This window comes from Acinonyx jubatus, chromosome A3 (genome assembly GCF_027475565.1).
Source record: "Acinonyx jubatus isolate Ajub_Pintada_27869175 chromosome A3, VMU_Ajub_asm_v1.0, whole genome shotgun sequence".
NCBI classification, from domain to species: domain Eukaryota; kingdom Metazoa; phylum Chordata; class Mammalia; order Carnivora; family Felidae; genus Acinonyx; species Acinonyx jubatus.
Window position 1 is genome coordinate 116,994,295 of NC_069388.1, and position 15,916 is coordinate 117,010,210.

General features: G+C 51.5%; 1 protein-coding gene across 2 annotated transcripts in view; it reads left to right on the plus strand.

The window, feature by feature from the left end:
- CIB4 (calcium and integrin binding family member 4) overlaps positions 1–14,259 on the plus strand; it is a 52,723-nt gene extending 38,464 nt beyond the window's left edge. The window contains exons 4-7 of one of the 2 annotated variants that reach the window (XM_015064125.3): positions 1,733–1,874; positions 11,628–11,737; positions 12,601–12,689; positions 14,065–14,259. In XM_015064125.3, coding sequence (XP_014919611.2) covers positions 1,733–1,874; positions 11,628–11,737; positions 12,601–12,689; positions 14,065–14,095 — 372 coding nt within the window. In that variant the 3' untranslated portion in view covers positions 14,096–14,259. The other variant, XM_027033380.2, reaches the window with a different exon arrangement.
- Positions 14,260–15,916: the final 1,657 nt, after the last annotated feature.

The window sequence follows — 15,916 nt, forward strand, 5'->3', positions numbered from 1 at the left end:
TGAAGTGAAAGGGTGAAGGAAGCAGACACTGCAGGAGTTTGTTTGAAGGTTCTAGCAAGGTAGCCGGGATTCTCCGGATTCTCCGGGCCCCTGGTCGCTCCTGGGACATACGTATGTATATACACGTGAGACTAACCCTGTCACCTAGGGACCTTATTCACAACGCATTTTCCTAGATACGGTAGTTTGCTAAAGCTGCCGTGACAAAGTACCACAACTGTGTGGCTTGAACAATAGAAGTTTATTGCCTCCCAGTTCTAGAGGCTAGAAGGCTGAGATCAAAGTGTCTGCAGCGTGTGTTTTTTCAGAGGACTGTGAGGAAAAATCTGTCCCATGCCTTTCTCCTGACTTCTGGTGGCATGCTGGCAATGTCCGGCATTCCTTGACTTGTAGATGCGTCACCCCAATATCTGCCTTCCTCTGCACATGGTGGTCTCCTCGAGTGTGTGTCTCTGTGTCCAAATTTCCCCTTTTACTGAGGACACAAGTCATATTGGATTAGGGGCCCACCTTAGTTCATAATGCCCTCATCTTAACTAATTATATCTATAAGACCCTGTTTCCAAGTGAGGTGACTTTCTGAGATACTGGGGGTTAAGACTTCAACATACGAATTTAGGGGAAGACACAATCCATCCATAATGCTGGGCTACATCCCAGGCTTTCTAAAACGGGATATCTGAGGGTGGGAGCTCACAATTCATGTTCTTAACAAGGACTTTAGATACCTCACTTGCTCACAAAAGCTTGAGAGCTCCATGGCCACCTGAGGTGACACAGAACATTCTCCCTCTCATCTCAAACACATAGGAATACCAAATAAAACTAAACCATAGATTTTTTTTTTTTTACATTCATTCATTTTTGAAAGGCAGAGAGAGACAGAGCGAATGGGGGAGGGGCAGAGAGAGAGGGAGACCCAGAAACAGAAGCAGGCTCCAGGCTCCGGGCTGTCAGCACAGAGCCCGATGCGGGGCTCGAACTCACAAACCGTGAGATCATGACCTGAGCCAAAGTCAGATGCTTCACCGACTGAGCCACCCAGGGGCCCCTAAACCATAGATTTCAACATGTAGCTCAGTTCAAAAGAAATGAAAAAGAAATTTTCATGTGTTGTAAATGGGGAAATCAAAACCAGATGGGTACGCATTGGCTGTTGCTGGGAAAACCCTAAGGAGAGTTCAACAAGCATACAGGCTGGGGCTGGGGCTCAACTGTCCTTGAGGGAGGTAATAGGCCCATTGGGTGCTTGAGGCAGAGGAACTAATCCATTTGCATGCAGCTTGGAGCCTTGAAGAGGTATCTTGTCAGTGACTAGAACAATCATCCAGAGATTTGTTTCAACTAATTAAAAATTGGGCACAGTTGGCTGTTCAGATCTACTACGTGAACTCACAGAAAGAATCAAATAGCTTTCTTGGCTGAGGTGCATCTAAGGAAAAAGAATCTGGGTCGGTTGAGGGGAGGGATCGGGGTCCTTTTAGAACACTACAGCAAAGTTGGGATCTGATAAGACCTGGCAGCAGGCAAGGAGAGTTTAGAACAGCCAGGACCGGGCCACTGAGCAACTGGGGGAAAGGAGCCCAGGTAAGTGGAAATGAATTAGGCAAACAGAAAGTGGAGGATGGTGCCCAAGAGGAATTTGCTGTGCTTGTGATAGATATGTGAGGGCCAGGGAGGCATGAACCTGATCCCGACAGACCTCCTCACTCCTCTTCCTCCTTCCCTGCAGGTCAACCCTTTTAGAGACCGAATCTGCAAAGTGTTCTCCCACGATGATGTGTTCTCCTTTGAGGATGTCCTGGGTATGGCATCTGTTTTTAGTGAGCAGGCCTGCCCCAGCCTGAAGATCGAGTATGCCTTTCGCATCTACGGTGGGTGACTAAGTGGTGGTGGTGGGGGGGGGGAAGCACCATAGAGTATACATCAATCTGGAACCCATCAACCTCAATTCATTGGTGGGATGATGTTCACTGGGATTCACTTGGGCGTTTATGGGTATTATCATCTTTCCTGAGTACTATAACATGGTTGTGAATTACTACTTCAATGGATAGATGGATGCCCTACCCTCCATGCCATCAGAGTCAAACGGAGTCATTGGTGTTGATATTTCATGGTAGCAGTGTGGACAGGCCAGAGAAAGAGAGAGAGAGAGATTGAGGACTACATATGGGTATGAAGGAGCTAATGCTTGTTTGGCAGAAATTAAGAGATTTGAACACCAGAACTAGCTCAGCCACTAAATGGCTGGGAAGTATTGGGCAAATCGCTTCACCTTTCTAGGCCTCAGTTTCATCGGCTTTAAAACGAGGTGTTTGAGAAAGATCATCTCTGAGGTCCTATGACATTTTTTTGGTCTCTGGTTTTGTCTGGGGTAGCCATAAAGCACTGCCAGAGTTCTGCTTGTCAGCAGACTTATGTGCCCTTAGCACAACTGAGATGGCTGGAATTCTCAAGAGAAGTTAAAAGGAAAGAAACAAAGAAATCTGAGAAGTCTTCAAACAGACCATGTGCAAGGCTTTAAGCTCATTGTGGCAACTCCTTGGTCCCAAAGGACTTGAACATTCAGGCTGGCGCAGTTTGGCATTTCCCCTGTCTCTCTTTCCTGCCAGGTCCTCCTTGTCTCCACACAGTGGACACCGTCTTATTCTTGCTTTGCCCAAGTGGACTTGGATAAAATGGGGTGGAGGAGGAGTTTTAAGTCTGATGGACCTGTGAGGGCTCAGGTTTCTCACCTATAAAAAGTACTCAGTGATATTTTTGTATCTCCTATGTCCTCAGGCTTAGTATCCAATAAACTCCAATGAAGTCACAGATTCTCCTGTTGAGAATAGCTGAGTAAGTTCCTACCATACTGTCACTTCCACAGATAGCATCTATAAACTCAAAAACTACATATAAAAATCAACTACCTGATGGCACTAGAAAGTTACCAGAGGCAGAGAGTTGACACTTGGAAGGAGGAAATGGTACTGGATGGTCCTCTCCCTCACTCTTTTCAAACTTCTTTAGCCTAAAGGTGGGCTTCAGTGAGGGGCATCATGCAGGACTGATAGAAACCCTAAATTTTTTCTGACTTGAAGAATCAGAAAGTTTGGGGCACTTTTCCCCTGGAAAGTGCAAATAGGGAGAGTTCATGAACGAAAGCAAGAGAAAGGACCTCTAAACCACATATGCAAGGCAAACTCAAAGCAGCTCAGGTAAGGATAACAGAACTGAGATTTTAGCAGCCACTGCATTTAACAAGGTCCCTGGGTAATGGGGTTTGCAGTTTAAGTCCAGTCAATTTCCTGATAGAATAAAAAAAAAAAAAAATCAACACTCTTTGGAAGAATATAACAGAATCCAGAGTTTTTACAATAAATCATTCATAATGTCTAAAATATAATCCACAATTATTCAACATACAAAAATTTTAGAAAACCAGAAATGTCCAAGGTATAATACAAAATTATTCAATATACAATTATAAAATAAATAAAAATTGATATTTTCTCAAGAATGGAGCCAGACTCTGGCATGACCCAGATGTTGGAATTAGCTGATAAGTGTCTTAAAACAGCTACTAAACCTTGGCCAGTGATATAAAAGAAATTCATAATGAAAGAAATAGTAGGGATTCTCAACAGAGAAATAGAAACTATAAGAAAGAATCAAACAGAAAATATAAAAGTGAAAGATAAAATATATATCTAAAATAAAAATTCATGGGGCACCTGTGTGCCTCAGTCAGCTGAGCATCTGACTTCGGCTCAGGTCATGATCTCACAGTTCATGGGTCTGAGCTCCACGTCAGGCTCTGTGCCGACAGCTCAGAGCCTGGAGCCTGCTTTGGATTCTATGTCTCCCTCTCTCTCTCTGCTCCTCCCCTGTTTGCACTCTGTCTCTGTCTCTCTCTCTCTCTCCAAAACAAAAGCATTGAAAATTTTTTAAATAAAAAATAAAATTAAAAATTCACTGAATGGACTTAATAGGAAAACTGAGATGACAGAAGGAAGAGTCAGAAACCTGAAGATAGTTCAATGGAAATAATCTAATCTGAAGAATAGAAGAAAAATACATTGAGAGAAAAAGGAAGCAGAGCTTCAGAAACATGAAGGACAATAGGAAGATCTAATATATATTCAATTGGAATCTCGGAAGGAAAGAATTAATGGGAAAGAAAAGATATCCGAAGAAGTAATGGCCCCACATGTCCTAAGTTTGACACAAGGCATGCATTTACAGTGAACTTCAAGCAGGGTTAAGTGCAAATGAAATCACATACCCAGATTTGGTTGGCTCAGTGGCTCCCACCTGTTCACTAGTCTTCCTCCTTCCTTACCCCAAGTACTTCTGGGGCTCCGCGGGGAAGTCTAGCCCACTAGTTGCTGCCCCCTCTGTGTCAGGACTTGTGCCGCATGGCACTTGCTGTGCTGTCCCTAGCCTCTTCCGCCTCCTGTCCATACTCTCCTGGATGGACAGCTCTACCCAATGCAGAGCACCGGCCCAGGCTGAGTACTCTCATATTAGCCAAGAGTCTTTGGGTTGCAAGTATCAGGGACTTACCTGTGTGAAAGGCAGCTGATGAGGGACAGTAGTATATTGGAGCCAGTATATCCACAAACCTAGTGGATTTAGGTGACACATTTATAATCTCACAGTTTCTGTGGGCTAGGAGTCTGGCGCAGCTTCTCCATGTCCTCTCTTAGGATTCTGCAAGGCTTCAATCAAGGCTCTGTCTGGGCTGCATTTGACTGGGGAGGAATTCACTTACAAGCCTACCCTGGTTGCTGGCAAATGCATTTCCTCATGTCTATGGAACTTAGAGCCCTGGTTTCCACTGGCTATGGGCTGGAGGCTGCCCTCAGTTTCCAGAGGCTGACCCGTGCTCCTCGCCCCATGGGCATCCCCTGACACGGCCACTTCCTTCTTCAAAGACAGCTAGAGAGAGAGAGCCTCTGGAGCCAGTGTGCTGGTAAGGTAGAGTCTTATACAATATTGTAATCACGGAAGGAATATCCCATCACTGTTGCCAAATTCTGTTGGTTAGTTATAAGCCACCAAAGGGATGTGGGGGTTATATATGCACAAACACCAAGAGGTGCAGGTCATGGGGGGGGGGGAGGGGGGCACTAGAGCTTGTCCATCAGGAACAGCATGGAGCCCATGGTAGAACTGAAGCAGCCTCCCGAGGATGCAGCTGGCAAGTGGTCAGGAAGTGAGGCAGCTACTTTCTTCTTTTCTCTCTGTGGTTCCCTGGTCTCTCAACTCTGCTTCTCCCTGTGCAATTTCTCTTTCTGCAGACTTTTATGCTTCTGTGCCTATGGGCCAAAGATGAACACTGGTCCCCCATTTTCTCAGGAGATACTGATGGCTCAGCCAAACCAATGGTCTTGCTGCCCCCAGGTTGGGTAAACAGCCTTGTCCAATCAACCACAGCCAAAACGATGCAGAGTCACATAAATAAACCTAGCTCTAGAGCCCTGTTGCTGGGGGTGGGGACACTTCTCAGAGATGGCAAAGTGTAGGCAGAGCAGATGTTCCCAAAGATGTCTGCCTCAGCTGTCTTTCCATGGTTTCCAGAGCTAAACAAACAAAAACACCCAAGCCTTCAGGGAGCTACAAGAACAGCAGGTTCTCTTTAAGCTTCAAGGCACAGGAGCTAAACCGTGTTCAGCTCAGAAATAGGGAGGATGTCCTCACTCCCAGGAGGTCAGACTGAGTGCCTCAGGTCAGATCAGGGGTCAGATACCACCTGTCCCCCACACTGTCCTTGTATCTTCCTCCAGCCCCTCTCTCCAGGCCCCCTTAAGGGGTTTCCTTCCTCCTTGAGCTCAAGTACAAAAACAAAAAAGCGCAAAGCCTTCATGCAAATCAGCTGTGCAAATAGATGCCTGGGGACTCATAAACTCCAAGGCTTCATCAGATATACCCAGACAAATCTGAATTCTCTCTGGGCTCAGAAGATCTGTCGCCTTACAGAGCTGTCAGCAGGATTAGGGATGGGACAAGTGAATCTCGGAGCCCGGTGCTTGGCTCGAGGTAGCGGCTCAGTACATTGAGGTGGTAATGGCAGCACTGAAGGCAGAAGGGGAGGAATAAAAAGGAAGAGGAGACAAAAAAGGAGAAGGTGGTGGTGGTGATGCCGTGGTGACCCTTGGTAGCCGAAGTCCAGAGACCTAACTTGATGCTCTGACTGATGCCTTGGTACTCCACTTGTGGTCCATGCACCAGCAACATCAAAATCTCCAGGAAGCCTGTTAGGGACGCAGCATCTCCAGCCCCTCTGTGCACCTGCTGGAGCCGGGTCCACATTTTAACAAGACCCCCAGCTGGTCCCTCCACATCTTAAAATCTAGGCAACACTCCTCTAACTCATTGCTTCTCCAACGTGGCTGCACACTGCACACTATCTGGCGTGTTAAGACCCACGGCTGCTGGGGCCCCGGCTGCGGAGATCTGATGTAAGGGTGTTGGGTCTGCCCTGGTGGGTGGGCAGGCTTTTGTAAAGCTCCCTGGGTGATTCTAAAGTGCAGTGGAGTTTCAGACCCACTATACCAGGTAGGCCTGCATTCAGTTATATGTAAGAGTGTCCATGTTAAAAAAAAAAAAAAAGCCTGGAATTAGGGTTTCCAGAGCCAGGGGGAAGTAACCAAGGGTCTGGCTCCTTCAAGCCCCTTAATATGCCATCTTTAGTATGGGACTGTCGTCCTTATCATCACAAGATGGTTTCTGTGCCTACAGACTGTGTCTTCATTCCCGACAGGAAGCTAAAGGGATGGGAGAAGGGATAAGAATCAAGTGTACATTCAAGGGCACAGATTAAGTTGACTCTTCTTTAACGAGTGTCCTTGGATGCCCCACCTGGCAGCTTCATACTGTGTTGTCCAGAATGATGTCACACGGCCACATATAGCTGCAAGGGAGACTGGAAAGTTGAGTATTTTAAGCTGAACACGGTGTCACCCTGAACGAGAATTGTGCTGCTGAGAGTCGGAAGGAAGGAGTGAATGACCATCAGTCAAGAATCCAGCACCGGGGATGTACCTGCTGGGCTCCACTTTCCGCTTTGAGGGACATTCCTGGCCTCTAACAGATCCACCCCCGGCCCTCTCTGGAGGGACTTTTTACCTGCCAGAGACCAACACCCCAGCACTGCCTTCCTGTTCCATCAGCACAGCTTCCATCAGATGTGAACGACCCTCAGGCAGGTGTCAGAGTGCCAGCGGGAGATCCTCCCACACCGCCCCAAGATCTGACACGGTGCCAAGGGCCGGGAGAGGCCAGGGAGGCAGGCTCAGTTCTCCTGGGAAATAATGGTGAAAGCGTGCCCTTCCTCACTCAACCACATGGGCTAATTTCTGTAAAAGTACTTTGTAAATTGCAAGGAGTACCATGACAGGTTGAGATGACGATGGCAAGAGTGCTCTGGGGGGACCTGAAGGTGGGGCCCCAGCTCTCCAAGCCGTCTAACCTTCCCGTTGTCGGGAAACAGCAAGAATTAAAGGTGGGCCCTCCCCCTCTTCTCAGAGCGGCCCAAAGCTGCAGGTCTGAGGCTGCCGAGTCTGCATGGGCTGGCCAGCGGCCCAGAGCTCTCAGCCCCCACCCCTTTCCCAGGCTGCTGTGCCCTTGCACCCCCAAAGGAGGGGAACTGTCCAGGACTACATTCTACTCTAGCAAATTATTCTGTTTTCAGATGGCCTGGGACCAAAGCCATGTCACTTTGCTGCAGTCTCTGCATATGGGACCTGGGCCAGCAGGACGCCCGGGGACACTGCGGGGTCTCTGGGAGAGGCTGCGGAGCTTCTTACCAGCAGTGCAATGTCACTGCGGCTGCCCACTCCCTCTGGTCCGGGTGCTGGTCCCTCCACCCCTCCACCTGCTCCCAGCCATCACCCACGATGGGTGACAGCACAGCAGCACAGGGAGAGCCTGGATGAACGTCTCAGGCCTTAGCCTCCAGTTCCTGGGGCTGATAAACAGTTGGCCAGGGGAGAGCCACCTGCTTCAGAAGAGAGGTGGTGAGCTGTACTTTCCACATCCATATCCCGTCCAAAGAAGACAGACAGAAGTCTGGGCTCTAACCCTGAAGGAGCCTGGGACATTGGCGACCTCGCCCCTCCATTCTAGGCCCCGGATAGCTCTAGCTTTCATTCTTCAAAGTGAGATGTTACACAGTTTCCGGGGTTTGCGTTTTTAGTGTTTAACAATCATCAAGTGGCAAAGAACTGAGCCTCTGCTCTATCTAATACGCTCCTTCTGTCCTGGGCGTCTTCTGTGGTCCAAGCCCCATGCGACATGGCTTCCCTGTAGTTGCATCTTTAATCTTCACAGCCACCGTATGGAAGTACAGCTATTTTCTGTGTTATGGATGAGGAAACTGAGGCCCAGATGATGCATTAGTTAGGATTAAATTTGGTTGCAGATGACAGGGAACCCCAGGTGGTTTACACAAGGCAGCTTCCCAGATCTCTGGCAGCTGCCTGTTATTTCAGATGCAGGAATTCCAATGCGGTGGAAGATCCTCCCAGCCATGGTCCAGGACGGCTCCCCGGGAGTTCTGCAATGTCGGGGTGCAGCAAAGTGACTGCAGCGATGTCGAGGACATGGTGTCCCTTTATCCTCCCTTCCTAGCGTCGCCTCACTGTCACAAAGGGCTATGCTTTCTCTTTAAAGACTTCCTGGAAGTTGCTCGTGTCTCGTTGGCCAGAACTCTAACATGCGGGGCCACAACTAGCAGCAAGGGAGGCTGGGAAATGTTGTGTTCATTTTAGATGGTCATATACCCAGCTAAAAAATGGGCACTTGAATACCATGAAAGCAGTTATGAGTGATTAAGACCACAGACGGCCCGCAGAGTTGTACCGCCTGGGTTTAATATTGTCTCCATCGTTCATCAACGTGTGACCTTGGGTAGTTCATGCATTCACTTACTCAAGGAATATTCGGCGAGCCTTTACTCTGTTCCAGGCACTGTTCCTGGAGCTGAGGACACAGTGGCGACCAAAAAGACAAAACCTTCTGCCCTCCAGGAATTTACATTCTAGTGGAGAGAAATAAAGCTAATAGGTGAAATATACAATGCGTTAGGCAGTGTTCTGTGCTGGGAGAAAAATAAAGCAGGGAAAGGGACAGGAAGCGTAATTTTAGGCAGGTTCTGGTGAGAAGTGGCATCTCAATGAAGACCCAAAGGATCCCTGGGTGAGTGTTCCAGGAGGGGAAGCACAGTGCAAAGGCCCTGGGGCAGGATCGTGCCTGTCTGATGGGGAAAGGCAAGGAGGCAGAGTGAGGGCAGGGTAAACCTTGGGGAGCACGGTCAGGACCCGGGCTTTCTTCTGGCTAGAGATGGGAGGCTGTGAGAAGGGGTGCTGAGGGAGGAATGTGGTACAAGGACCACAGGCTGCTGAGTGGAGAACAGACTGAGGGGGGCAGACGGAGAGGAAGCACACTGGTTAGGGTGCCACCAGGGTAATCCTGGAGAGAGGTGATGATGGCTGGGCCACGGTGGAGGCAGTGCAGTGGGGAGGTCATCAGGCTGGGTCCACTGTCTCTCCAGGGGGGATCTGGGAGGGTTTATTGACACCTTAGCTGTGGGGAGCGAGGAAAAGACATGGTCCAGGACGGCTCCAAGCTCATTGGCCAAGTGACCGGAAGAGTGGAGTTGCCCAATTGCTAGGAAACACACAGCTGAGAGCAGCAGGTTTGGGGACAGGGAAGAGGGAGGCACATCAACAGTTTGGGTTGGGATCAGTTGAATCTGAGGGACATATCATACCTCCAAGTGGGGAGGACAGGAGGGGCTGTGGATGGGTACATGTGCCTGGGGTGCAGGAGAAGCCCAGGCTGGAGATAGATATTTAAGGCAAGAGACTGAAATGAGATTAAGGAAGTAAGTATGGTTATTTAATCTCAGCGTGCCTCACTTTCTTCATCCGTGTTCTGAGGATTAAATGCAGTAAATAGAAAGCACTTAGATCATTGCCTGGCACATCTGTGTTTGTCGCGGTGGCCGCTGTATCTGCCTAAGTTTACTGCACTTACACATGGCTGACAAGTGGTTCAAGGACTGTGCTGGGGTTCCCCTCATTCGGCATTCAAGGCTCTATGCAGTTCAGCCCACCTTCCACACTTAACCTCTGGCTCTCTCTCCCAGACCTCCAAGCCTCTGCTCCCCTCACCCCAGACTGATCACTCTGGTGCTATTCCTTCTCTACCACTGTCCCTAGTGACCCTGGCACCTCCTCTAGTGGCCATTTCTGTAGGTCCCTCTCTGCTGCCTCTTCCTCCAAGAAGTCTTCCTCATTCACACCCCCAACCCCAATCAGACATGAACTTGGCCACCTGGAAACCCTTGGAACCCTTGGAATGCCCGTTCCTCTCTCCCTGGAGCCAAGCCACTCAGGTGCCCAACTGTCTCCCCTGCACCCCAGGACTAGAAGCCCCAGGAACCAGTCTGGTATAGCTGTGTGCCAGAGCTCGGGGATGGGCACCCAGCAGGCACCCACCGTGTCCGCCCACTACACCTGAGTAAGGCTGTGGTGAGAAGCACGTACCGCCACGGGAAGACAAGGCAGTCCTCGGCCACTGGTGCCGAGGACAGCAGTCCAGGAGGACAAGTCCTATGTGAGAAGCTGCTGGAGCTTGAGGAGGGAGCCATTCTGGGCCTGAGGTGTCAGGGAGACTTCACAGGGAGGCCAGGGAGAGCAAGCTCGGGCTGAGTCAGAGCATCCCAGTGCTTGGAGGAGAAGGGGGGCCCTCTCTCCAGGGGGTTGCCTTCTGCAAAGGCCGGAGGCAGGAATGCTCTGGGCCTGTAGAGAAGACCTGCACTGACAGGACCAACCACACCCTTCCAAGGGGTCTCTGTAGGAAACCGGGTTAAATGCACCTTGGCGGTCCAGTGTTTGGGGAGCTGGCGTAATGCCCACGTTCTGCTGTCGTTGACATACAATGTTATATAAGTTTCGTATGAATGACCCCTATTTTTGAACTCAAAAAGGAGGACCCAAGGTCTGACAAGGCTCAGGGTGCCCCCTGGAGTGGAAACCGGGCGTTATCCTCGGCGCAGGTGGGGCAGGCGCTCGGGTCACGCCGCGCAGGGGCAGGGCCCAGGACCTGTGCTCGAGTCCAGGCGTCCTCCTGCTCCTCCGTGCCCCCGGCCCGCAGCCACCAAGCCACCTACTGCCTTGTGAGTTGTGAGCTGGAGCTCTCCGCAGCACGGTGGCTGAGGCCGGCTCGGGGCCCAGCCCGGCTGGGTCCCTGTCCCCGCCTTGCACGTACTGGCAGGGGAGGCCAACATCTGACGCCTCTGTGCTCGTGCCTTTTTGGTAGTGAGACCAAGAACAGGTTGACTGTGTAGATCCAGTGACCGAGAACCGGTGAAGCTCTCAGGATACGTCTGAGTGGGTAGCGTGCGCTCAGTGAACGCTCAGTGCTGTCGCTATTTCTAGCGTGTTATTTAGCGCTGCTTTCCCTGCAGCCGGCCCTGCTGCCGTGGCGCCCTCCCCTCTCGCCCGCCCAAGTGTCACCAGGAGCCAGGCTCTGGGCCCGCCTGGGACAGCGGGGCTCTGGGTGGCCATGGCTCCCTGGACTCCTGGGAGGCCGAGCAAGGCCCCCTCCTCTCACGCTCTGCCTCCACCCTGCAGATTTTAACGAGAACGGCTTCATTGACGACGAGGACCTACGGAAGGTTGTCCTCCGACTGCTCAACAGCGACGACGTGTCGGAGGACCTGCTGACTGACGTCACGAACCACGTGTGTGCCCGGGGGCCACACGGGCTGGGTTGGGCCAGGTTATCACCCAAAGTCCCTGGGTGGCAGGCGGGGTGAGGTGTCCTGAGGGACGGGCACACGGATGTAGGCAACTACCCCCTAAGTGTTTGTCTTTCCTCCAGAATCTTAATTCCCTTCCGGGGTCCCCAAGAGCAGGTGCCCGAGCCACCCACACTGCAGTCACCGCAGGCAGGTGGCCCAATGGAGGCTTAGCATCAGATGGACACATCACAACGTCCCCTGGCCCACATTATCCCAGCACAACACAATGCCCGGATGTCCTACAGTGACAGCCCCCAGTGTGACAGGCCGTGAAAACAGCCTTGTGAATCTGTTTGTCCTAAGACCATGAGAACCTTCAAGTGCTTTTGGTCTAGGTCGAAACCAGAAGCAAAGATAAAACCAGGAGGGGTCATCACTGCCTCCTCGTCCTGACTGGGCCCCTTGCCCTACAGAACCCCTGCCTGTGTCTGGGTGACAGGTGGGGGTGGGGGAAGCCACCCTGTTCGCCTCCGTGACCATTTCTACTGCCACGTTTGTGTTAGAGGCACCAAGGGGTCTCTTCCACAATGAGACGAGCCCATGAAGTCCCAGGCTTCAGCGCACATAAGCTTGAATTTTCATGCCCTTGTCTGGGGTGGGAAGTAACAAGGGTGGGAGGTGGGGAGAACACCTGTCTCGCAGGGGGTCCCGGGACTCGGATATGTGCCAGGCACTTAGCAGAGAACCTGGCCTGTGGCCGCACTTGGTGAGAGGCACCCCTCCCCCCTCTGCCTGTATCTCCACGTCACTTTCTCACCCTGGGCCCCTCTCTGCTCTCTGGCTCCTCCTGTACCCCTGGCCAGGTCCTGAGTGAGTCGGATCTCGACAATGACAACATGCTGTCTTTCTCAGAGTTTGAGCACGCGATGGCCAAGTCTCCAGACTTCATGAAGTAAGGTGTTCCAAAGTGGGAGGTGGCGGTACCCAGCGTGGGGTGGGGGCAGGAAGGGCCAATGGGGAGCCTCCATCTTCCCAAGGGGGTCATGAGTGTCCAGGATACTTGGCCAATACTTTCAGAATTGGCAAAAGCGGGGCTTCTGAGAAGTTAGGTGCCCTAAATTTCTAACCTTCAGAGAGAGGGAGTGGGGTTTTAACCAGCAAAGGCAAGGCTGCATTCCCGGCTTTGCGAATGACGTGGGTGGTCCGGACGTGGGTGCTGCCCATGTATAGCTGGCCTGGCCCACCGGTGTCTTCTCCCCAAGCCCAGGGGGCTCCGGGACTGCCTGGTGGTGGTGGCCTTTGCCACTGCCCATCCTGCTCCCTTGTCCCAACAACTCCCGCGGTCACCAGGAGCTGGGGATTTGCATGGGGGTGTGAAGGTGCTGGTTGCGGAGCTCAGAGAAAGCTCGAGTATTTCCAAACCTTGTTTCAGGCAAAGGGGCCTTAACGCTCTTATATCTTGGTTCAAACACCCTTAAGATGATTGGCCAACTCCATACTGCCCAGGCCGCGTTTAACAGTCTTGTTCGGATCCTTCCGAACCAGGAGGGGTCGATTTTGATAGCAAAGAATGCCCACTCAAGGTGGTTTGACAAAGCAATTAGAAAGGACAAAGACAGCTACACCTCAGAACACCCAGCCAGGAATCAGCATGTTTTCTCTCTTCTCTGTGCCTCGAGTCTCTGCCTCTCACCTCAGCTCCCCTGCACTTTGCTCTACATGTGAATCGGCAATCTCTGCTTTGTCTGACAGGAGGCCGAACGTGGCCTCCCCGCAGCAGTCAGGTTTATATCTCCTGGGTTCTGAATGGCCCTCGGCCACTCCTAAGTAGTATCTCTCGGCTCTGACTCCAGATTCCCAGAGAGAGAATCCAATTGGCCCGATGACTCTGGTCAGGTGTCCACCCCTCTTCCCACCACCTGGCTTGGGGACAGGGCTCTCCATTCTGTCATGGCTGCTATGGGGCTGAGGCTTGGGCAGACCCTCTGAAAGAGGGTCCCCACCTGGAACCACCCCAACTAAGGGTAATTCCTCTTCTTCCATAACAGCCCAGCACATTAGTGAGGCCAGAATCCTCTCTTCCTTGACTTTTTCTTTGAATCTCTCCCGTTTCTTTCCATTAGTTTTGGCACTGTGAGGTTCTGACGCCCTTTGCTTTCTGGTGATGCTAAAAGGAGCATAAAGAGGCCTTTGGGTTGGCTTGTGACAGCTGCAAGCTGGCCATCTCTCAGACAGAGGGACATGAGACCAGGGCCATTACGAACCCAGAAATTGGAGGGTACTTTAGATTTGCAGCTCAAGGTGGCTCATGGGATGCTTTCCCTCAGCTCCTTTCGGATTCACTTCTGGGGATTTTGATGTGGCTACAAAGACCCGATCTGGCAGCCTCAAGGGGGAACCACTGGAACTTGGAATTCAACCCCCTCCAGGCACTGGGGGACTTTGATCAGAAGTACGATTCTGTCCCTGTCCCTCCCTCACTTCTAGGCTATTGTTTATTCAATAAAGCAGAAGAAAAAGCCTTTCCCTTGCCCTATCGGTTCATCTTTTGACTACGGGATCGTGTAGAAGTGCTTTTTGTTAATAACCCCTCGTTCCGGCGCTTAAGCTTGCCCATGACCATGAAAACTGGATGACCAGTCTTCTGGGGGACAGGGTTCAAATCCCAACACATGTCACAGCAGGGACCAGGCCAAATGGACTGAAGTTCACCAAGAAAATCTACATCCTCCCCTCCCTTCACTGGAGCCACCTCCCAGCATCCTCCGGGGCCAATGTACAGAGACGTGGATATAGCGGTCACTCCAGTCGGCCTCTGGCTTCCCGGTCCTTGTCAAGGGAGAAGACATCTTGGCCCCATTTGGCACCCCCAGGCCCCGGGATGCGACAGCGTGTGACCAACAACTGGGATTTATTTGTTTTGTATTCAGCCACATCCTGGAATGGATTTGGCCACCACAGGGACCCTTTGGGGCCCAGCTGGTCTTGGGTCACAGGAGCAGGCCCTTATAAGGCCTCTGAGAGCCGACAGATGCTCTGACAGGCACATGGTTTTTCCTGTTTACATCATCCTCTGGGGAGGTGTCTAAACACTGGCTCCCAGGGGAAGGGCTGTTTTGCCCTCACCTGAACCTACAGTGGTGTCTTTGCCTTTCAGTCCTGACTCACCCACTCAAGAGGTAATAGATTTCCCATTGATCGATGAAGTCCCTTGATCAAATCTAAGAGGCACTGGAATGTTGGAGAACTCTTGTCCTGTGGATACATACCTGGCCTGAGGTCCCCATCCCAGATCTTGTCTATCGAGGGGCTGTCACCCACATCCCGTCCCCTGCCCCAGCAGGTCTCCCAGGAAGTGGGGAGCAGCAGCTGGGCGAGCGCACACTCCAAACCCCTAACCTCACGCACGTGACCTGGGAACCCATTCCCCCGGTTTCTTTGAAGAGTGGCTTAGTCCGCAACACTCCTTCGTGTCCTATTCTAGAAGCAGCCCCGGGGGTAGAGGCCAAGTCAACCTGTCCATTCCAGTCTGGAAAGAATGCAGAAAGTGGTTGCTTTACACAGATCATCCTCTCAGGCACACAAGGTCCTTCAGCACTGTGTCATCCCTACTCCCCAGTCTCCACATGGGCCACAAGCAAGTTATGTAGTGGAAAAACTAGGGCTTGGGTCAAAAAAACTGGGCCACTTCTAAGCTGTGTGAGCTTGGGCAACTTTCTCAGCCTCTCTGAACCTCAGTGTCTTTATCAGTAAAGTGAGGCTACTGCTACTTCCCTCTCAAGTTATCGGGTGGATTAGATGATGCCAGGCCAGGGCTCAGACTGGAATTCTTCTGCATCGGACCCCCTGTGCAATTGTTCTGGGGTCACTTCACTTTCATTCTCAGATGTACAATAACGGGGCTTCCTCTGTTACACGAGTGGGAGCCGATGGGGCATATCTCTGGACCTGAGTGACCCTGCCACCAAGACTCGGGAGCCCTATAGTCCTTGGTTCTACCTGCCCCCACCTCAGAGGAGGGCTGGGTGGGCCCAGTGGGTCAGTGGACGCTGCTTCCTACTGGCTTGAACCCCTGCACTGAGCTTTTGACAGCCCTTAAGACTCGGTGTTGGGTGGGACCCTTGGGCGCTGTCCCGCTATGGCCAAACGTTCCCGGAGGCCAGAGGCGAAGACCACGGG